The sequence below is a fragment of the Typopeltis vanoorti genome, chromosome 13 (assembly GCF_054136105.1).
Source record: "Typopeltis vanoorti isolate ZY-2024b chromosome 13, IOZ_Tvanoo_1.0, whole genome shotgun sequence".
Lineage (NCBI taxonomy): Eukaryota > Metazoa > Arthropoda > Arachnida > Uropygi > Thelyphonidae > Typopeltis > Typopeltis vanoorti.
In genome coordinates, this window is record NC_143561.1 from 107786509 (window position 1) to 107810416 (window position 23908).

Sequence of the window (23908 nt, forward strand, 5' to 3'; positions counted from 1 at the left end):
GTCATTAAAAATAAATAAATAATAAAAAATTGCATCACAATGATCACGAAGAATGCAACATCCGCAGTCCATGCCAGTGCCTCCCTCGGTGGCCGACCTCCAAGACTCTGTTCTATTTTTTTGATCCAAAATACCTCAAAACACCCGTGGTGTTGTCGAGTCAATGCCAAGACGAGTGCAAGAGATTATCTCAGCCAAAGGAGATACAACACACTACTATTAGGTAGTCATACTTACTTCAAATATTAATAATTGCACCACTCCAGAATATTATAGGTTTAAGTTACATAGAAGACTACCTCGTAATCACGTACTAAAAAATAAATAAATAAATAAAACGGATCTTTATTCAACTTTAAAACTTTGTTAGATGTATGGCCATTTTAAGATTAGAAAATTTCGTATAAATTGCCTTTAGCGGTATGCAGAAAATGTATTCTCAATCCAGATCGATTTTAATTAATATGTACAGTTACGAGAGATGGTCTGAAAAGTTCTCGGCCTCGACCATAGATGGCAACACTATCGGCAGGTTTTTTTTTTTTTTTTTCAAATTGATACATCTGTTATAAGCATTCATGTGAAACTGTAAGTCATTCTATCCTGTAGTTTGTTTTATACAGCTGTTTGAAGCAAAAATGTTGTCTGTATCCCTTGAAATGGATAAAATTGACTATCGTGCTGTTATAAAATTCTTTCTAAAACAAGGTTTAACGCCAAAAGAAATTCATTCGAAGTTCATAAAAGTTTATGGGCAGTCTTCTCCTTTTTTTTTCGACAATTAAGAAATGGGCTGCAGAGTATAAACGTGGCCGTACCAGCCTTGAAGGTGATCCACATAAAGGACAACCAAAAAATGTAACAACACCAAAAATCATTGATCAAGTGCACGATATGGTATTAGATGACCAGCGAGTCAAAGTGCGTGAAATTTCTGAGAAATTTCTATAGGCATTTTAAAACAATGTTTAGGATATACTGTATTTTGCATGAAGAATTGCAAATGAAAAAGCTTTGCGCAAGATGGGTGCCACGCAGATCAAAAACGCACTCACATGAAAATCTCTATACAGTGCTTGGAGGGTTTTAACAAGAATAAAACTGATTTTTTGCGTCGATTTATTACTACGGATGAGACTTGAATTCACCAGTACATACACATACATCAGAATCCAAACAGCAGCCAAAACAGTGGACAGAAGCCGGTTGTTCAGCGCCAAAGAAGACAAAGATCGGTTCCATCAGCAGGAAAGGTATCGGTGTTTTGGGATGCTAAAGGCATTTTGTTTATTAACTATCTTGCTAATCATTTGCTAATCAAAAATTCTTAAACTTCTGTACAGTAAAATATGTGCACACTCAAATAATATTTTATTAATTCCGTTTCAGCAATCATATGAGTAAGGCAGCAACGCCATGAAAATTTGGTATTTCATAAACATAGCGTATCATATTAATCATCCTCACCCCCCCCCCTCCCACACACATACACAGCAGCAGATTTGAAATTCAGAATTTCATAGCACTCACAAGAAAGCAAACGATATCACGCACTACGCCTACACTAATCCCGCAAGCCATAAAAGTGGTCACGAAAGGGAGTTTTTTTTATGCATATTTTATTTCCTGTTATCTGTTGCTAACTTCATGTTATCGCTTAGTATCTTTTGAACAATTTAAGCCAATAAAAGTTCTTTAATGATACTGAAATTAGAAATATAAAGAAAAAAAATGAGCGCATAACGATACAGTAGGAGGAATAAATTAATATTTTAATTTTTGAAATATTTCTAATGCCATAAATTACCGTGAATTGATTTTGTACACTAGGGGGCAGTAAAGCATTGTTAGTCACTTCAGAAATACACGTGAACAATTAACGTGTATTTCTGAAGTGACTAACAATGAGCAATTCATTATACTGATTACTTTTTTAAAAAATGACTGATTGTTAATACATAAATTTAAATAAAGCACCTTGACTACTTTAATTTATTTAAAAATATTCAAATTAATGTCTAGTGATCCTATAACACATTATTTGGTTTGGTTGTCATAGCAACTAAAGCCATGAAGCAATATTGTGTTTGAATTCAGTGTTCTCAAGTCCATTTGCGTCTTGAAGAATGGAGGGCGACATAATCTCGCTACATTCTTGTAACTTTTTTTTTTTTTTAATAATTATTATTCGGAGTTTTCTTGAAATACACCAAAATTCCCATAGCCAGGCTAACAATTAAAAAGTGTAGTCTGTAATTTGAAGAGTTTTTTTTTTTTTTTTTTAATAAAATGCTTTTTGGGTTTGCCTTTATTATGTGACAACAATAGTAATTTGTGTTTTAATCTGCATCAATGTAGCTTAATTTTACCCACCCAAATAATCTCAGTTTTTAGGTCAAAGCGATATAAAGTCCGTGCTAGAAAGTGATGGATAGGGCGGAGGCCGATGATAATTATAGATGTTCTTAATTACTTACAAGTATAAGCTGTGCTAATTTTGCTTGGGTTGTGGTTCGGACTGTTCTATCTTAATCGAGATTTTTAATAGATGTCCAAGTCCCCTCCTCAACAGGCATTCTTCAAGAATGGGAAATTGTCTCTTGAACTAATTTATTTCCAAATTTATTTAGGATATTGTTCATATCACGTGCGATTGCTAAGAATTTACTTTTTGGAAAAACAGTCCTTTAGTCTTGGCCTTAACTTCGTTCTCGTTTTCCAATCGCAATTTTCTTCATACTGTCTAAAATGCCAACTGCATCTAATTAACATTCTGTTGATTTGCTGTTCCATAAATTACTGACTGACAATTGTTCACCAACATTTCAATTTTAGTTTTCATTGCAAACATTTAGTTTAATTTTTAAAACTAAAATATAATTGCATCTATTTAATGTACTAATTTATAATATTTTAGTTTGGTATTCTTCTTTTTTCTCTCTGATTCTTGAGATTTACAGAATACACCTTTTTAAGAAAACTATAGTAATCTACATATAAATAATTAGATTTTTTTTTTCTACGAGATAATTCCTATTCCTTGAGGCGTTCAAAATGTGATTCAGAGAAGGAATATGACTTAATAAAATCATATTCGTTCTCTGAATATGATTTTATTAAGTCATATACGCTGCAAAGCAAAAGATAGTTCTGTGCTTAATGCAAGTATCTCTGGACAAAAGAGCAGAGTGTGAATTGAGACAAAATCATCTCTTTTTGTGTCCTTTCCTACGAATATGCGACATTCCAATCTTTTGGCATTTCTTCTTTTCTTCATACAATCCTTATCAATTGGTAATTACAGTATATTCTTGATATAATAAATTTAAAAAATTAATTTTTCTTTGGGATATCATTGTTATCGGTATACAAATACGTATTTGACTGTACTTGGTGCAAGACCATTATTATTCTCTGTGATACTGTTGTCTTATTGACCGATTATTTATTCCGTAATAAACACATTGTGTAAACCAGGACCAATTAAGCATGCTAAGTTACTTCATGCTATCTCGAAGGCGTGCTAAGAATAGCGAACAAGAAATTTTTTTCACTTTAATATTCCAATAACGTTCTTTCCTTGTACTCTACAACAGGAGTGTGTACTAATATCGATTATAGTTGTTTCACCTCGAAATGACTATATTATAATGGATTATTGCAGTTCACGAGACTGCTCGACTTACTTGTTGTTGTTCTTTGGGAATGAGAGTATTGATTTCCTTCAAAAGGGTGTTGGCTGCACCACCTTCCATTTTTTTAATGACCACGATGATAAAAGAATAAGGCGGGGTAGCATTTTCACTGGGGGGTTTCTTCCCTGCCCCTAGAGTTATTTCTTTTCAATTTCCGAAATAAAAAATAAATATTTTATAGCAATGTAAGCAACCCCTGATTCAGTAATTGACATTCTTTGACCATTCTTCAGACTCGAATACAAACTCAATAGCGCTAGACTGCAAGAAGAAAGATCATCGTAAGTTCGATTCTAGTCGCCAACTATAGGAACTTTCTCTACTTTTTTTTTTCCGTCCGATTTCCGAGTTAGATGATCTCTGGCACAGGCAAAGAGGTTTTCCCTCCAGGAAAGTTGGGTTTTTAATCGTACATCGACCTATATGGTCGATTTTTGAGTATTTCTCATGGCAGTTGTTTGCATTACTTTTTCTCCTGGTACCTACATAATCACTGACAGCCTTAAGCTTAGCTGTCAGTGACGGCCAAGGGTAGAGTCGGCTACCCATCTATCTCCTTGAAAATCAGGGCTAAAATAGTTCTGCCTCGCCCGGTTGCGAATAAAAAAAGGTTACAGTATTTATTTTTATTTGTTTATTTTCTTAAGTTGATCAACAAATATTTGAACACTTTATTGAAGCGACGCAATTGTTCCCGAGGATCTGTCACAATTATCTGGGAGTGATAACAATAATAGAATAAATACCCTCAAACCCAATGGCTTCTCACTAGGTGGACAATTGATTCAGTTAACACATGGCTTAGAGGTGTCATGGCAACCGACTTTCCTGTAAACCATTGTTGTATCATATATTGTTCAAAATGCCTTGTACAGTGATAGTGTCTTTTTCTTGAATTAGATGCCGAGGTTATAACCCATATACATTACACCACGCCCACTTTTTCTTTTCTTAAAATCCAATAGATGGTATTTTAAGAAGATTTACTTGCTTTTAACTTAAATGCTCTGTTAAAACAATATCAATATTCGCTCCACCCACACCTACTTATACAGCGCTTTGCATACGACCATAATAATACTTGGCAATTCACAAAAAATAATGGGGTGAGTGAACTTTATATAGGAAGCGGGGGGGGGAAGACGATAGGAAATTCTCATTATTTCTTATAGAATCAATTCATATAAATACGGTGTCGTGGATATGCATAGTCCATTTCCTGTTCCGCTGACAAGGAATGGTTGTGTTATGCTAACAGAACGATTATTGGTCGAGTGCTAGTAACACTGCGATGAAAGGCTCGCATAATGGGTTGAAAAGCACGCTGTTTATGTGCCAATAGCCTGCGCGTGCGAACGATTAAGCAGAAATTGGTTGATGTTAAGATTTTTTTTTTTTTTTTTTTTGTGATGAATAGTTTTGCTTTCACAGCGAATAATTACAATACCCTAAAAGACAAGATAACGTTTTTCTAGGAAAACGGATTCGTTTCGGATCTTTTGTCCTTTTTAGGACCAAAGATAATATATGAAACTCACACATATCGCACAATAAAAAAAAAAAAAAAAAAAAAAAAATTATACGGTGAAGCTTCATCGTATGTTGGTTTAATTGTTGTCGAAGACTGCTTGGAAGAATTTCTTGGCGATCACAATGGTTACGTTCATTATTTTAGTTCTATAAGGGGCGATAATACTTTGGGCTGAAGTCGGGCGAATTTGGTTGTTATTTTCTTTCGTATATAGAAAATGGAGGTCGTATATAGTCATATTTATATTTGGCTATCGCTGTCAAGACTTCATTTTATCATTTTTTGTATCCTTTTTTCGTAATATTTAAATATCTTATAAGATTGCGCGCGTCTAATAATCAAGGGCGGCTCGTGCATAAGCACTGCGGAGCTGCAGTACCCCCCAATTTTTCTCGATATATAAATATATTTATTAATTTATTTATATTTGCTTGCAATATTTAATTTTATCATCAACAATCCTATACAATTTTCTTATTTTGTATAAAAAATAATAAAAATCCATCTTGTAGCACTTAGGAGGGCGAAGGACGCTAGCAGCACTGTGTTTACCACATTGTCTTATTGCTACGTGCTCATGCATATGCACGTCATAGTGAGATACGAGCTATTAGCGTAATGCGGCACTGTCCGCCGCGCAGTTCCACTGTTGTTTATATGCAGTTTGCGCCAGTAGTAGAGTGTTCGTAGTGCTTATCGTGTTTACTCCGTCTCTTTAATAAAAATATTTGAATATTACAATTAAAGGATTTAATTGTAACGTCCAAAAATTGTAAATCCATTCCTTTGATTACAATTAAAGGAATGGATTTTATTTTTAAGTAATTTTAAATTATACCAAACTGTATAATTTTATCGATAATAAACAATATTTTTTCATGTTTAATTTTTTTTAATTTTTACCATAATTTTGATATTTTATTCAAACACGTATACACTGTACTTACAGTGTGTATGTATATTTTGAAAGTTGCAGTACCCCACGATTTCAAACCACAAGCCGCCACTGCTAATAATAATAATTAAAAAAAGTAATTTATCCCTGTTTGATAAATTGCGACTACGAATGAATACGGTATTTTTTTTTTTTTTTTTTATTGAGAAAGCATATTTCGGACTGAAAGGAGAACGTTCCAAATTAATAGCGTGGGTCTTATCACTGGGCTACCAAATGTCGATCCTATGGTTGCTATGGAAACATACGTCACATCCATGTCCGATAGCAAACTAAACTTAAAGAAGTAAAAGACGAGATGTATGTTGGGAAAATCTGAAACAAATCCTGACAAAAGTGGCCACAGAAAGCTTAAGAATAGAGAGTAAATGGAATAGCAAAATTGGAAAACTTAAACAATGCAATAAAAAGGATAATAAAAACCAAAAAAGAGAGTTACCAGAAATGGTCCGATTCCAAGACAGTAGAAATTTAAAAAAAAATACAGTAACAAAGAAACAGTGCATTTTCAAAACGAGAATTAAGGGAAAAAACAGACAGAGAGATGGAACAATTTTTTTTTTAACAGAACTAGGAAACAATATATCTAAGCTATAACCCAAAACGTATAAAATAATGAAATACATGAACAAAGAAATAAAATAAAAGGTGAAAATGTAAAAAGTAGATTTAGAAAAATGGGAAATTTATTTTCAAAATCTCTGGACTGATGATGATAAAGAAGTAAAATTTTATTCAACAAAGAATTATCTAACAGAAAATAATACGATATCAGAACTAAAAAATACAATAAATAAGACGAAAAATAGGAAAACATCAGGAGAAGAAATATAAACATGGAACTGGACAAAAATGCCGGTGAAAAATTTAATGAAAAGTCCCGAAATCCAGACCATGAAATTTTTTAACATGGTTTGGATTTCGGGAAAAATTTTCCCTTGGAAAAAATAATCCCTAAACATAAAACTAATTAACTACTATGTAAATAAATATAAATAAAAATGGTTCTAATATCTAAGTAGAATGGACAATAGCAGACTGCCAAAAATATTATAAAATCAGTGGGAAAAGAAGAAGATGTATGATAGTTCTTCGGTTGATTCATAGATGGCAGTAATAGTCTATATTTCGGTCCGGACCAATTTATCATGTTTATTACTACTACTAGGATTATTTTATGTTTGCATATGAAACAAGTACAATAAATCAAAATGACGCTAACTTGCTAGTCACTGATTGCATAATTAAGCAAATTTTGATAGTTGCGGTACCCGGATTTATGCCAGTCATGGACTAAATAGCCATCATTAATACATTCGAGTGTTGTCCGTAGCGAAGTTTCAAATAAATAATTCACACTCATTTAGTTACTGTGTCACGAAGATAAATTGAGTCACGATTCACCAAGAATTTGTTACATTTCGCCAAAGATGGAATTAGCAACAAGCTTTAGATATAGCTACGAACATATCTGTCCAAATTATATACAAATTATGCATGCATTCCAATTTCTAATCATATTAATTTTCATTTACAATCATTTAAATCTAATCTACTATTTTCAACTAAATATTAACACTCTGTTTCAACACTAATGAAGGCTTCCATTGTAGAAACATGTTATTTTTATTCCTGTCGAATAAAATTACGACATAATAAAAAAGGTTTTGTTTAAATATTCAGTATTTAAACAAAAACTGAAAAGCAAAACAACATGACCAGTATTTCATTTCACTGGTTGCAATTGTTACCACGTAACGTTTGCTAATAACTGACGTGCTAGCACGTTTGGACAGTTTCGCGTGGGCTTACAACAATGGAATAGACAAACATTGTTGCAAAAATAGTTCTGCTATTTTGCTTTATTATCACTGGCTATTTATTTTAATTTTTTTGTTGTTTATTTTAATTGAAAATTTCATAATCGAAATACTTTGCTTTATTGTTTAGACATTTAAATATCATTAAAACTGTTCGTTTTAGACATTAAGAATAGTTCCTATAACGTCAAAAGAGCAATCTCCTAAACTTCCATATTATTTACGTATAGAATAAAGATGCCTACGCATTACATGAATAAAATGGATAAGCATTGCTGTCCATATGTTTGTTGTATCGCTGAAATATTTGCATAAACATTTGTTCTGTAATTCATCTCTTGTATCCATTATTGATTCAGTCCTGAGAGACATCGTCTATTTTTGTCCAAATTAGTACTTTTTCTTAATTCATAAAGACAGTATATGCTACAGCCTTTGAAATTTTTCATAGATGGATGGTTGAACACACGTGCGTCTCATACTAATAAACTGCAACCAAGGCTGGTCACGCAATAAATGAAAAAAAAAAAAAAAAAAAACCGATAGTGCAACTTACTATAGTTTGCAATCTTAATACTAATATTGAACGGAATACAAGTGGAATTGACAAACATAAGAATTTGTATGCAAACAGTTTTTTTTTTTTTTTGACTTTGCATGGTTGCTATCTATGTAAAGACATCGTAAAACAGCTAATATGGATTTGTTTCCTTTCAGGTAGTGGACATGCGTTGGGGTGTCCGTGATGAGGCCACAGACGATCACATGACCACCGATCTGTGCATGAGAGAGATAGAGAACTGTCAGAGGCTATCAATGGGACCCAACTTTGTGGTTAGTATGTTTCTATCCAGAGATGGTTTTAGATTTGTTCTTACGTAGATTATATTTTATTTAGATTTGTCTTGGGTGGGCATGAACTTTCTGAGGCCTAAGTGCGTACACTTCAATGGCTTAAATTTAAATCATCAACCTAAATGGCACTTCTAGACCATTCAAGACCCATGACACCAAGTATCATTGGCTTACAAAATCATAATTATTAGGATAACGCTGTTAATCGTATGTCTAATAAACGAGGATAGTCTGAAAAGTTCTCGACCATAGATAACATAGGCAACACTATCGGCACGAATTTTTTTCTAAGTTGGTACATCTATCATAAGCTTCCATGTGAAATTGCAAGTCATCCTATCGAGTAGTTTGTTTTATACAGCTGTCTGAAGCAAAAGTGGTGTCTGTATCCCTTGAAATCTTGAAAATGGTAAAACAATAACCAGGGAATATTATTTCGATCTTTTGGTTAAAAGATCGAAATAATATTCCCTGGTGAGAAAAGTCGTGAGAAAAGACCCGGTTTGGAGAAGAAAAAAATCATCTTTCATCTGTACAATGCACCTGCCCACAAAGGTGTTTTGCAATGGGAAAATTAAGGGATCTGCACTATGAATTGTTGGAACATCCACCCTATTCCCCAGATTGGCTCCCTTTGGCTTCTGACTCTTCCCAAAACTCTTCCTCACTGGTCAGCGTGGAAGAATTTTTGACGTGGCGAAAGAGGCACCTGCCACGGGCGCAACTAGGTTTGGGGCGCAAAACATATAACATTTTTGGGTTAGGGGGAGCAAGTTAGACACGTGCCACAGGCGCTTCAAACCCTCGTTACGTCACTGACTGCATTGACGGGGTAATGGCGCTGGAGCATCCCTGGAATAAATGGGTCTTAAGGGAGATTACGTTGAAAAATAAAAATAATTTTTAAATTATAAATTCGTTTTTTCATTGTTAGGCCTAGAACTTTTCAGATCACCCTCGTATATACGTACTGCCATAAGTTTTATGACTTAATTGGTATTGGTAAACGAGCTAACCAACTAATGTCTATACTCCTTATAAAGAACTTGTCTTTCTAGAAGGATTCAAAAACCTGGAATTGATACCGAGTGAAAATTGAGACTGCAGTGTCTCTGTCCTTGAAATTCCAGTTTTTCATCCTACACGACAACATCCCTCTCGGTGTTGTCTTGACTCCTTAACACATTTACAAATCCATTCATTTGACCTTAGTAACTCTCGACTTTCCTGCAACTTTTGCTTTGAAACTCAATATTAAATACTGCACGCACTAAAGTACAATTGAAATTTTCCAGGTGTTCTTAGGACAAAAGTATGGCTATCGACCAATCCCTACTATCATCGATGGTAAGGAGTTCCGCCAAGTCCGTGAATGCCTCGTTACATTAGCTATGGATACCTCACTTCTTGATCGTTGGTACCGCGAAGACACCAATGCTGTTCCTCCAGTTTTTATTCTCCAGCCAATCAGTTCCATACTCGTCCATTTCAACAATAAGGTTAGTAATGTGGCTACAGAAACCAGCGGTTCACAATGTGTTCCCAATTATTAGTCAACAAACTCTCTTAAATACGGTAATTGTAACAGCCGACACGCGTAAACTCATGTCTGCTGTTGCAATTAGTGTTAACAGTTAGCGCAATTAATGTCATTATTTTTGCATATTTTTAATTTAATTTCATAATTGAATATAACGTACGCACTAAGATATGCAAATATTGAAAGCCATTTCATCTATTAACGTATATTTAAACAGCGAGCGCCGAAACTCCAAGCTCAAGATCAAGCCATCTGGTGGGACACATTGGCAAAGCTTCAGAAGCTACTTAGGAAAGCTGCACAAACGTTAAATGCTTCGCAACGGATGGACAATGATGCCACACATAACTATATGATGGCTGGTAAGTTAATTGCTACTCAATAAATATATATATATATTCACGTCAGTTATATAGTTACAGCTTTATTCTTATTGGCATTATGCCAAGAGCGAAACAATATAATACTGAAGCATGCGCAAAATGGATGAAACCATTCGTCTGCTAAAAAAAATAATTGTCTGAATTATGTAGTCATCCTTTTGAATCATTGACTGTTATATTCTCCATATTATAGTTTTAATATGGATTTAATTATGGTTTTAATATCTTTTTAATTTTTAATCAATTTAATTAAATTTTTCAAAAAAAAAATGAAATAAGTAATAATAAATTCACTACTTTTTTTTTACTACTGCCATCTAGTGACGGAGAGGGAAGTTATAAATGGCATCCTGAACGTGTTAAATACGAGAAATCATTGCCTGGCTTATATTCGACACATCAACAACATCGATATGACCAATCTGAAGACAGTGGGCAACTTTGTAGATGTTATTGGAAGAAATGTGGATACCGAAGCTCAGAACCTGTTAAGTAATTTAAGAGATGAAAGACTTCCGGCGAAGATTGAGACTACGAACATTGTCAAGTAAAGTAACCAAGTTTTATTTCTTATGAAATCATTTTAAGTAGAATTTTTAAAATTTTATAAAATCCATGCTTATTATCGGAGTTACTTCTTCAAAATATAAATGAAGCCACATTTTTAAAAAAATTCATGTTTCATTAAGAAAAACCCAATTTTCCTTTTTCCTTCAAAATGTTTTCATTTTTCAATTAATAGCAAATATATGAATTGCGACGAAAGGTCCTTCCGACTAAATTCATTGATTAACAAGAATTTTCCAAATTCATTACAAAATCTGTTAGAAAAGGACACCTATAAGGAATACTTAAAATGAGAAATGGACCAAAATCTTTTGTAACAAGAGTCGTCACATCTTTATGCAAATACACAAAAGGCAAATAAAAAAAAAGAAAATTATTAATTAGGTGGTTAAACAAAGTGATTTAAAATTTTGTTATAAATTTATAATGGAACTAAAAAATAAAATAATTATTTATAGTTTTAATGGCGATAAATGAGTTATCAAGTATTTTATTGCCAGTATTATTCAAACACCAATTTAATTTTCACTTAATTCCATTTATAATTTGAATAGTCCTTATAAGGACTATAGTGGATTGGGGAAAAATGGCGGCTCGCGTGTTAGTGTTTTGTGTCGTGTGCTATTGATGGTGAATTGTGTATTTGACTGATAAGTTTTCAGAGATTTATGCTTATATTCATTAGTAATATCAGTTATTTGCTTGCCGCAATAAACAGGCATTTTACATTTTATTTCCCATACAAGGTAAGTCAACTGACTTCGCAAAGGCGATACGCTAGGCCTACTGCCATTAGTGTCGTTGTTGTATTTTAACATCTTGTTGCTAGTTGACGCGCCTATGCTTGATATTGCTGGTAGTCCTTTGCGGCTGCGGGATATTTTACAAAAACTTCTGCTGGCAGGTCTTTAGACCTGCGGGATATTTTATTAACGCACATACGCAACTAAATCGATATGAGCGTGCCTGACCTGGACGTATTTGCTGATCTGCTCGAAAGAGAGCCAGCTCTTGAACTCATTGATAAACTACAAAAGAAGTTCAAGTTGACATGGCCTACTAGCATGATTGACCCCGACATTATTATTGAGTCACTCGATAAAAAGCTAGCACTCAGTTTTATTAAAAAGCTCCTCAAAAAGTTTGAACGGGATTGGCCCGGCTACTTAAATTTGTATTCCTCACCTGAAGTTGAAGTTGAGGAAAATGAAGACTCCCCACAAGTGGAGGAAAAACTCAATCTAGTTGTCTCTACCTCTAATCCTTCTGATCAAGAAGAAACTCACGCACGTAAGAAGAGAAAAATTCTTGCTGCTGAATCAACAAATGTTGTTGGTATGGAAGAGGATGTTCCCATTTCAGATCCCTCTGTTTCCCACAATGAAAAGGTGCCACCGATTATCCTAAGGGAAAAGCAGAGATGGACAACACTCAGAACCATCATGGCAAATTCACAAATTCATTACACGTCTGCTAAAAATGCAGACGAGGGAATACGAATTCAGCCCACCACGGTGGCTGACTATAGAAACCTTACAAAGGAACTGGATACTAGAGGAACCCAATATCACACATTTTCACTTGCCTCTGAAAAAAATCTGAAAGTAGTCTTACGAGGAGTCTCTGAGGATATTGACACAGATGAAATAGTTACTGACCTTAACCTACAGGAACTACCCCCCATAAAGGTCACTAGAATGTTTAGATCAAATAAGACACCTATGCCTTTAGTCTTAGTAGAAATTCATAACATCTACAAAGACATTTATAATTTAAAATCAATCTGTGGACTCAAAATCACCACAGAACCATTGAGAAAGAAATCATCTTCTGGGCAGTGCCACCGGTGCCAAAAATTTGGCCATGCCCAGAAGCTATGCAAAGCTCAGTTCAGATGCGTAAAATGTGGCGAGAATCACCCCACAAACACCTGCGCCAAGCCAAAAACCACCCCGGCTAAGTGCGCTAATTGTGGGGGTCCCCACCCTGCTAATTATAGAGGGTGTATGCATCATCCCAAAAACAGATGGAATGATCCCAGTCATCAATCTACCTCGTCATCTAATGCGAGAGTTCCTGAAGCTCAGGCTACTCAGTTCTCCAAGAGTGAGAACATGACAACTGGTGCTCGCCCATCATTAACTGAGCCCCTTAAGAAAACGAATCTTCAACATCAAGTAAGAACATATGCTGATGTGGCCCGCTCCAAACAGATAGTACAAACCCAGAACCGGAATACTCCACACTCAAATCTATCAGCTGTTATCACCTCTTCTCTTGCAAACATGCTCCAGGATTTCAGCAACTCAAATCCATCCTTAAGTGTCACAAAAAGATTCCTACAGCAAACCCAATCCATATTATCTGCACTCTCTGATGCATAGGAAAAAAATCGTCCCAAACTCTCTTAGGATTATCGGTTGGAATGCCAACGGTATAAAAAACAAACTATTAGAAATCCAGGAATTTAATAATAGATACAACCCAGATATACTGCTAATTAATGAAACTCACCTGAGGCCTGCTGACACCCTGAAAATCAGAGGGTATCAGATTTACAGAAACGACAGGCTTGGGTATAGAGGTGGAGGTACAGCCACTCTTATCAAAAGCTATATCAATCATCACTCAATAACCAACCCTACTACCACCAACCTCGAAATCACAGGAATCAATGTTCTCACAAACTCAATTGGGAACCTCAAAATTTTTTCTGCTTACAACCCTCCATTAAAGACATTATTGACCTCAGATCTGGATGCCATCCTTGGAGTAAAAGGACCGATCATCATCGCTGGAGACCTCAATGCAAAGCATCCTGCTTGGAACAGTAAATCCACTAACAAAAATGGTCGTATCCTTTCTAGCTACACAGGATTAAACCATGCTGTTGTGGCTGGACCTACCGAACCAACTCATCTCAGTACATCTGGCACTGCTGACATCTTGGATATAGCCATCCTGCAAGACATTAAACTACAGTACAGCCTTACATCACTAAACGAGCTGTCGTCGGATCACAACCCAATTCTACTGCAATTGGGAGAACAAGAATGCCTGTCTCCTCCTCATTCAGGCATATCGTGGGAGAGATTGTCTAAAGCACTTCGGGATCAAATAGGACCCGTCCCACACATATGCACACCAGAAGATGTGGATTCTGCAGTGACTAGCCTCACCCAACAGATTAAGTCCGCTATAATGGTTGCAACCTTCCAGAAACCTGTTCCCAAGCCTGATCGTTTGCCTGAGGACATTATGGACCTGATCAGAGAGAAGAACAGAGCTAGGAAGAGATTTCGTAACACTCGCGCTCCTCAGGATAAGACAGTGCTTAATAGATTGAATGGAGCAGTAAGAGATGCACTTAAAACGCATAGAAACGAAGTTTGGGATAAAAAGTTAGCCTCTATCTCACCTATTGATCACTCTATCTGGGGCCTACTGAGAAACATCAAAAACAAAAACAGATCCCTCCCCCCTATAATCTCAAACCAGGGCCTAATCCACACAGATGCAGATAAGGCAGAAGCCATACTTAAAAATCTTGAGGATCAGTGCAAACCATCTTATAACAACATTGATTTCAATCATCTGTATAAAATCCACAGACAGGTTAGACATGCACTAAACCTCCCGGATACCAGTGCTGATCATATTGCACCCGCATCACCTGTTGAATTATATGATATTATTAAAAAACTTAAGAACAATAAAGCTCCTGGACCAGACAGCATCTCAAACAGGGTGATCAAGCTGCTGCCTCGAAAAGCTATAGTGCATCTGACCAGTATAATAAATGCAATCTTAAGACTTCACTATTTTCCTTCCACCTGGAAACTGGCTGATGTGATTCCTATACATAAGCCAGGCAAAGACCCACACTTACCGCAGAATTATCGTCCAATCAGTCTCATCTCCAACCTGGGTAAGATTGCAGAGAAGGTCATCCTCTCACGACTCCAAACCTCAATAAATGACCTAAACATCCTCCCTAAAGAACAGTTTGGTTTTCGGCAACACCATAGTACTACCCAGCAAATCCATAGAATTGTGGAATATATCATCACCAGCTACAACTGGCGCCAGTACACAGGAGCTGTTTTCCTAGACCTATCTAAAGCATTTGATAAAATCTGGCATTTTGGACTCCTGCACAAACTTATCTCAGCCGGCATCTCACTAAAAATGGTTCATCTAATCCGTTCATATCTTCAGAATAGATCAATGCAAGTTAAAATTAACGGTTCTATATCGTCCCAGCGCCATATCTTTGCTGGAGTGCCACAGGGATCTCTACTGGCTCCATTGCTGTTTTCTGTATACATGTCAGACATCCCTCACAATCCGATGACTTCCATTTTAGCGCTGTATGCGGACGATACGGCAATACTAACCAGATCCCTCAGACCCCACTTCGTTACTAGAAAGCTTCAAGAAAACATTCTAAAGCTGGAGGGTTGGTTCTCTAGGTGGAGATTGGAAGTCAACCCCCTGAAAAGCTCAGCGGTTCTTTTCTCAAAAAGGCCAATGTCTCCTGCAGGAGATGTGTTACTATTCAATACTAAAATTCCCTGGCAGACAGAAACAAATTACCTGGGTGTAATTCTCGACAAAAAGCTATCTTTCAACCAACATATCAAGTCTGCATGTGCAAAAGCATCTAAAGCCATAGCTCAGATTTACCCGCTAATTAATAGAAATAGCAAGCTCAGCAACAGAATCAAATTGCAACTTTACCAGATGACGATTCGTCCCATAATCACCTATGCCTCTCCAGCCTGGAGCCACACCTCTAACGCTAACATTATCAAGATTCAGCGTGTGCAGAACAAGTGCTTGAGAATGATTCTGAACGCCCCGTGGTATGTTAGAAACAGCCAACTCCACAGAGACACAAATATTCCATATATTCTCTCTTATCTACAATCCTTAGCTTCCAAGTTTTTTCTAAAGACGTCCACACACCCCAATGATTTGATTCAACAAGCTGCAGCATATGAGCCAACGGACATATTCAAATATAGAAGACCAAAAACTATATTAGCCTCCTATAACGATGCATAATCTCCATGCCCATTCAGGGCGAGCAAACTGCTCGTAAATTTTACCCTCACTGTAACCACGACAGATAGCGGGGAATATGAAAAGCATCTTGCTTCACCCTTAAAGACATAAATGTCAATTGTCAATTGTCAAAGGACTATAAGTTGGAAGGGGATATAAATGATAGTATATAAATAAATTGGATTTTCAATCCAATACCTTTGGAGGGTAATGGATAGCAATGCTGTAGCCAATGAAGTTCTAACTGAGGCTCGGCTTTTGCTGTTACCCTCCTGCCATGATCAGAGCTTTAATTAATAGCTCAATAACACCTTATCCCTACACTGTCCTCTACAGATAACGGGGAATATGAAAAGCATTCTTGCTTCGCCCCTTTAAGCCAGTCCTTATAAGGACTAAGGACTATAAGGATTATTAAATATTATTATTAAATAGTAACAGGCGCTATTTAATATTATATTCAGGCCCATTTCTTTGACTAACACAGACTACAAATTATTCGCAAGAGTGATCTGCAACCGTCTGAAGTTGGGCATTGGGAATGTGCTAACCAGCACTCAAGTATACGGAGTTCCGGGCAGATCGATGGAGCTCAACCTCTTCCTGATAAGAGACCTTCTCCGCCTTGTGACAAACAAGGAACTCCCACTTGCACTCGTATCAATAGACTTAGAAAAAGCGTTCGATAGTGCAAAGCACAATTTCCTGCACTATATCCTAGAGAAAGTCGGAGTGGCGGCCTGCGAAAGGGAAGCAATCAAAAGCATGTACGGTAAGACAACAACGCACATTGCGATTAATGGGTTTCTTTCAGAACCCATTCCCATACGCAGAGGGGTTCGGCAAGGCTGCCCCCTTAGCCCCCTTCTTTTCTCTTTAGTACTAGAGCCTCTTCTAAAAAAAATTGATGAGACGCGCGCAGTAAGAGGAATACCGCTGCCCTTAGGCTCCAAACAGAGCAAAACTATCGTATATGCCGATGACATCGTCGGAACCCTTCGGGATTCCGACTCGATTTACATCTTCTTCGGCATACTGCGAGAGTTCAGCATGCTCAGTGGTCTTCACACTAATCCCGAAAAAACAAAAATCAAAATTTATGGGAAATTCGGCCCTGCCCGTCTTCCGTATGGTCTGAAACCCACAACCGGCCCATTAACAATACTAGGAATTCCCTTCCTAGAGACCCCAGTGTTGCAAACCGAACACTTAATAGACATGTGTCGCGAAAAACTCAAACCCTTCAGTCCCAACTACCTATCATTCGAAGGTAGAGCAACAGTCATCAAAACAGTCCTAAAACCGATGTTACTGCACACCATTAACCTCACAGACACACAAGACAACGCCATTCACAAACATGTCACTGATTTTTTCTGGAACAACAGGAGGCACGAGGTGCGCAGGGCCTTTCTCCATCTTCCCCCCACACAAGGGGGATTCGCCCTGCCAATCCTCAAATACTGCCACCTAACCAACACTGCTCAGACCGTACGGAAAGCACTGGCATCAAATCACCCTTCGGGCAATCTGATTAAATACTTCTTAGGATTTTTCCTACCCTACTTCGGGACCACTGGCCACGCCGGACCATGTGCGGAGACGGTGCCAGAGTGGTACTACACAATATGCAAACTTTTCAAAAAAATGGCAACGGATGGAGTTCGAGTGCTTCAGCTCAGCACAAACAAGCTGTACTGGAAAATTTTTGACCACTTTGACTGGGAAAAGCCCGATCTGGGCACAAACGAAGAGGTGCTGTTCACCAACATAAAAAATAGCTGGGGGCAACCATTTCACCCGGACTTAGCTTGGAGAATCGCCTACGGCAGACTCCCGGTGAAACTGGTAAAATCAGCCTACAGCTCGCGACCGTGCAACCCCTTCTGCGACGCGGTAGAAACCGTAGGGCATCTTTTCTTTCACTGCCCGCCAGTACAGCGCGTTTGGCACAGACTGGCTGAGGTGCTTGCGATCCCAGCGCTCACATTCGCCGAAGTAGTTTTGCTACAGTTTCCTCCTCCAGTAACCAAAAACAACAAACACCTGATTTTCCTAATAAATGTGATCAAACACCACATTTGGAAAATCAGGAAAAACACCTTCTTAACGAGGAGGATCGCATCTATCTCCGTGTTAGGAGCTGTCTCTCAGCCTACCTCCGCCGCTTCCTGGAGCAGGAAAGGTGCTTACGTGGTGAGGAGCGGTTCCTGAGGAGATGGTGCGACCCACCAACCATCTGCCAGATCATACAGGGGGGGAATTCGGTTGTGTCTGCACCTATAACACCTTCAAGTTGTAGGTGTTGACGCTATCTCGATCTTCCTTCCCGATCAGCGTTTAACCCACAGGTATGTCTAGTCCTTTAATAGTTGAAAGTTTTTTCTGTCCCCCAGGTTGGGGTTGACCTGAACAAACCCGGACTGCGAAGGCCAACATCGAGGTGGTCCCAAGCCCTTTTCAGGGCGGGATCTTCCGGGCCAGGTCATCTCCCTTCTTTTCCTGGTTATACTGTTCTGGGTTTGCTCGGAAAACTCATTCCTCTATAGATTTGTCTTCCACATAGTCTTTAGATTTATTTACACTTGTTAAATTTGCTTAGTCTCTCCTTTTTTTTTCCTTTTCAGGATTTTTCCTTTTTTTAAAGTGAAAAATCAACGACCGTTTTAGAAGAACCCCTGGGGAGTCAACAGCTAAAACAGGTCAGCTGAGGCCTCTCTCATCTACTCTACTACTATGCACTCTATCTTTATTTCCTCTCCTACTATCTGCTGAATCTCAGCCTATCTTACTCCACAGGCCAATGATGAGATACGTTGAACTCACAAATTATTTATTATTATTATATTCAAGCGTGCTATAAAATGCTATAAAATATACGCGTCTCGATAATATTATTTTTGATTTTATAAAAACATTGGAGATTAGTATAATAATATTGAAGTTATTGTTTTCAGAAAATCAAAACATATTTTTATATTCTTTAATACGATTATATGTATAATAGCTGAGAGGTACACCAGTAGTGAATGGGAGATTGATTCATTCAATCCAATACCCTTGGAGGGTAATGGATGGCAATGCTGTAGCCAATGAAGTTCTAACTGAGGCTCGGCTATTGCTGTTACCCTCCTGCCATGATCAGAGCTTTAATAGCTTAATAACACCTTATCCCTACACTGTCCTCTACAGATAACGGGGAAGATGAAAAACATACTTGCTTCGCCCCTTTAAGCCAGTCCTTATAAGGACCAGTAGTGAATGGAACAGAGTGAGAATAGGAGAATCGACCGCGAGATGCGGTGATTAATACCCCTGGAGGGTAAAGGATGGCAATGCTGTAGCCAATGAGGTTTTCACTGAGGCTCGGCTATTGCTGTTACCCTCTTGCCGTGATCAGAGCTTTATAGCTCAATAATACCTAATCCTTACACTGTCCTCTACAGACAACGGGGAAGATGAAAAGCAATCTTGCTTCGCCCCTTTAAGCCAGTCCTTATAAGGAAAAGGTCTATACTGTTATACAAAGGAGGTATTCAACAACAACAAAATACTTGTCAGAAGTATTTTAAATAGCAAAAAATTTAACATTTCTAAGTAAATATTGAATATTTCTTTGGAAATAATGATAATTAACATTTGTAAGCAAATAAATTTTTTTTTCATCTAAAGTTTTCCTTTAAACGTATTTTTTCCCTAGTACCACTATCATGTTACGAACCCATTCAATTGGTTTTGCTGATGATATGCAAAAACAAACAAACAAACAAAAAAAAAACAACATACTATTTGAATGTGAAATAAATATCCCTTTCCCTTCGTCCCCCCCCCCCCTCAGAGCATTCCTATTCTTTCAGGTTCCCTCCTTAAAAGTTTAAAAACACCACTAGAGGGAGACACTGTCTACATCGTTAACTGACCACCGATCTGCAGGTTAAATCTTCCCAATGCATTTTTTTCCATCATATAAATTATTATATTATTTTTCTAATGTCTTAATCTCAATGTTATTTGAACAGAAAAAAATAAATGTTCATGTGTGATCTGTAATAAAGGTAAATTAATATTGTTTTTCTACGATTGTACTGCGACAAATTAAGGTTATTTATTATCACAAGTATGCCTTGAATAAATTGAAATAAACGCCTCTCCCACTTATATCAACGTTATTATTGACTTGTTCACTGTGAGCTGTAATGATTTTGGGCCACCTGTAATACAATATTGCCCGAAACCTTAGGGATCTTTTTCTGAAGGTATCATCTATCACTGAGATCCTCGTTAATAACTGAAGTTGATCTATTTATCTTCAGATAAAAATCATACATGAGAAGTCGTTTATCTTTCTGACACCTATACTAGCCGGTTAAATGAAGTCGCTATAACAGGCAGACACGAATGACAATTCATTGATAATTTCAATGGAAAGTGTGTACATTTTGAATCTGAGAAATGTCGTAAAATTTAAAGCTCGTGTTCTTTTAGTTTTATTTGTTTATTTATGTTTCCGAATATCATTCGAGCTGGTCAAAATCGATTTGCGATAACTTTTCACGTGGCGCCATCTGTTAGGAGAATGGGTATCTAAGTCATATCGCAAAAATAAATAGCATATTTGTAACGGCAAAAAAATACGAAAAAAAAAAAAAAAAGGTCTAATATTAACCTCTTTACCGACTTTAAAAGACTGCATTTACTTGTAGCAATAAAGTAAGTAATAGTTTAATTCTGATAGATTAAAAAATTACTTAAAATATTCCTGATAATGATAATATTATTACGTTTTGATTGCCGAAATATATGCGGATATTTTCGTATTTCAAAACGTTTGATTCATCACGATTTTAAGAATTAAAAAAAAAGTAATACAATTAACAGTGATGCGAGTGTATTTGTTATTTATATTCACTTCCATAAGTTCGAAAATAAAGTATAATTTGAACTCATTTTAAGTACTAAGTACGTTTATCTTCGCATTAACAAATGCGAAAAATTGCTTTAAATGCTACGTGCTTTATTTAGAAAATAAATCAAAAATCCTGTAATTAATCAAAGTTGTAATAATTCACTTAATCTTGTAGGTTATCATCTTTCGACAATTTGAACAGTCGTTAATAGTCAAACTGTTTCACAATTGTATCATTCTGTTATTAAAATATGATCTGTCAAACTAATTAAATGTAAATTAAAGTGATTTACCAGCAGACAAGTACAAAATTAATCAAATGTAAAATAAATTAAATAAGATGGATCATTGTTCCTGTCACCAAAAGAAATATGAAGTACTCAATTTTTCATCCTGAGGTATAAAAACGAAATCGTAAAATACATTTGTCATTTAGTTATGCTCCCTAAATATAAAAATAAATTTTGGCATTTTTATAATTTCCATAAAATATTTTTAAGAAATCGTAACCATTTCTGATAAATTCGGTTTTATAAATAAATTAAAAAAAAAAAAACATTTCAGTTATTCTTAAAAATAATTAAAAACAAAAATAAATGATAATTTTTAATCCTTTCCAAGTATTTCGAATATTGACCTTCGCGAAAGATCGTCTCAAAAAAGCTGAAAATTGGGCTAAAAAAATTGCTTCAGACACTGACAAGAATCTAACTTCTAAAGTCTTTCTTAAGCCGATATCGCACGTCTACGCAGGTTCAGGGCCGTACTTACACTTTTTCCCGAGGATGACCTGGAAGGGCCCGAGGCTCTAGAGTACTCTGGGATCCTTCTCATTGTTTGAGACCTTCCAGCTAGAGTTTTGTGCATAAGTGCGACTCTACGCAGGTTATAATGACTTTCAATATAATGTAATATTGAAATAAAGAAAATAAGCCTTTTCTTTTTCTTTGTTTCCGTCTGGAAACAAACAAAAAATAAATAGAGAACATGTCGAATCGGGCAAGCAGGAAGGGTGGTTGAGCTAATATTATCACCTGATTTCTCTTTCTAAAAAATGTGGCACAGACGACGCATAATGAGCAGTCGCATTGTTATGGTGGGAAAAAACCACTGTTGTGCTGTTTCTGTGGTCTCGTTTGGCCAGTTTTCTGTAAAGAAAACGTGCTGCTAGTACGTTTACTTTACCGTTGAATCTTTCAGCATAACTTCGTCCTTTGTCAATAAACATATGAACATGTTTTTTTTTTTTTTTCCAAGTTTGATCATTGCAAGTTTCATTCAATCATGAGGATTGGAAATGTTTCTGATGCGATGATGGCAGTCTGGTAATAGAGAACCTTCGCAAAATTTAATGCAGTGGAGCGAATGGTCAATTGAGCACTTTACAAAGTTCAAATACAACTTGTTTGAATTAACGAGGATCCCACCGTCACAGTTCACAACCGGTGCCAGTCGCTCCGGCAAAATAGTTAGTCCCACTAGCGATCGACTTCCGAATCTTTTGAATTATAGTAGGACATTTCAAAATATGCAGGAGGCATTCAGAATGAAAGTTGTAAAATTGATCTTTTGTACATTTGTAAAAACGAAAAGCAATTTTGCAAATAGCAAGGCAAATCTCGCCTCTGATGTCTGCTCGGAATGGATGCCGATCAAGTGAGATCCCGTTTTGGATTCAGTAACTCAGTAACGTTACTTTTAACGTTACTTTGAGAGTCTCAAAGTTACTTTGAGAAATTATTCAGACTTTTAGATTTAAGTATATTTTGAATGTTTACAGATAGGTTTAGTGTGATGCTAATCTAAAATTCTGACAACAATCTAAAATATTCGTTCGGTTTTACTTTAAGTTTGTTAATTCTAGAAGCTAACTTTTATTTACAACTTTGTTGAGAACCTTCATCTTCGCAGAAGCCATGCCACATTTCTAAAACCAAATCCTACGCTGTCAAATAACTAAAGCTGATATCTCCCCCTCAAAACGAGTTGGGGGGGGGGGGCTGAAAAGTTCTGATAAACATGTAGAACAAAAATTATAACTCTTCAACCTCCCACATTTCATCAAATTGTAATCATTTGTTCTTTTTCTTTTAGGATACATAAGGAGCCATGGTTCTACCTCATTTCCTTCATAATGATTATCATAACTTTTCAGCACACCCTCGTAGTTATGCCGTTTTTACCTAGATGGGGAAAAAAATTGTGCTTATCTCTCTCTCTCCCGATGTATTTTAAACCCTTTTTCCCCATTGAAGAATACTCAGTAAGACAATTAGTTAATTACCTAAATTTATTGACGTACGAGTTTTGGCTAGATGCCTAAAGTTATATTAGATTCGAAAAGAGACATACTTGAGCTTCGGTCAAGAAAAAAAAAAAAAAATGGTCTATTATTAGCAATGTTTGCTTTCTCGTAGCGAGCAAGCGACCAAGATTAATCAGTAGCGAATTATAACAATGCTTTTACACCTGCTGTGATCTCCTACCTGCGGAGACATATTTTCTGAACACACCCCTAGAGGATTAGCACAGTTTGTTTCAAGGTCAGACACTACGAGAAACTTCAACTTGCGAGCGGACATACATCTT

The 23908-nt window shown here is 36.5% G+C and overlaps 1 protein-coding gene across 1 annotated transcript in view; it reads left to right on the plus strand.

The window, feature by feature from the left end:
• The window catches only part of LOC150100447 (NACHT and WD repeat domain-containing protein 2), a 66063-nt gene that overhangs the window by 21998 nt on the left and 20157 nt on the right, over nucleotides 1-23908 (plus strand). The window contains exons 3-6 of the mRNA XM_090402484.1: nucleotides 8719-8835; nucleotides 10152-10355; nucleotides 10614-10758; nucleotides 11101-11326. Coding sequence (XP_090258610.1) covers nucleotides 8719-8835; nucleotides 10152-10355; nucleotides 10614-10758; nucleotides 11101-11326 — 692 coding nt within the window. The remainder of the gene's footprint in view (nucleotides 1-8718; nucleotides 8836-10151; nucleotides 10356-10613; nucleotides 10759-11100; nucleotides 11327-23908) is intronic.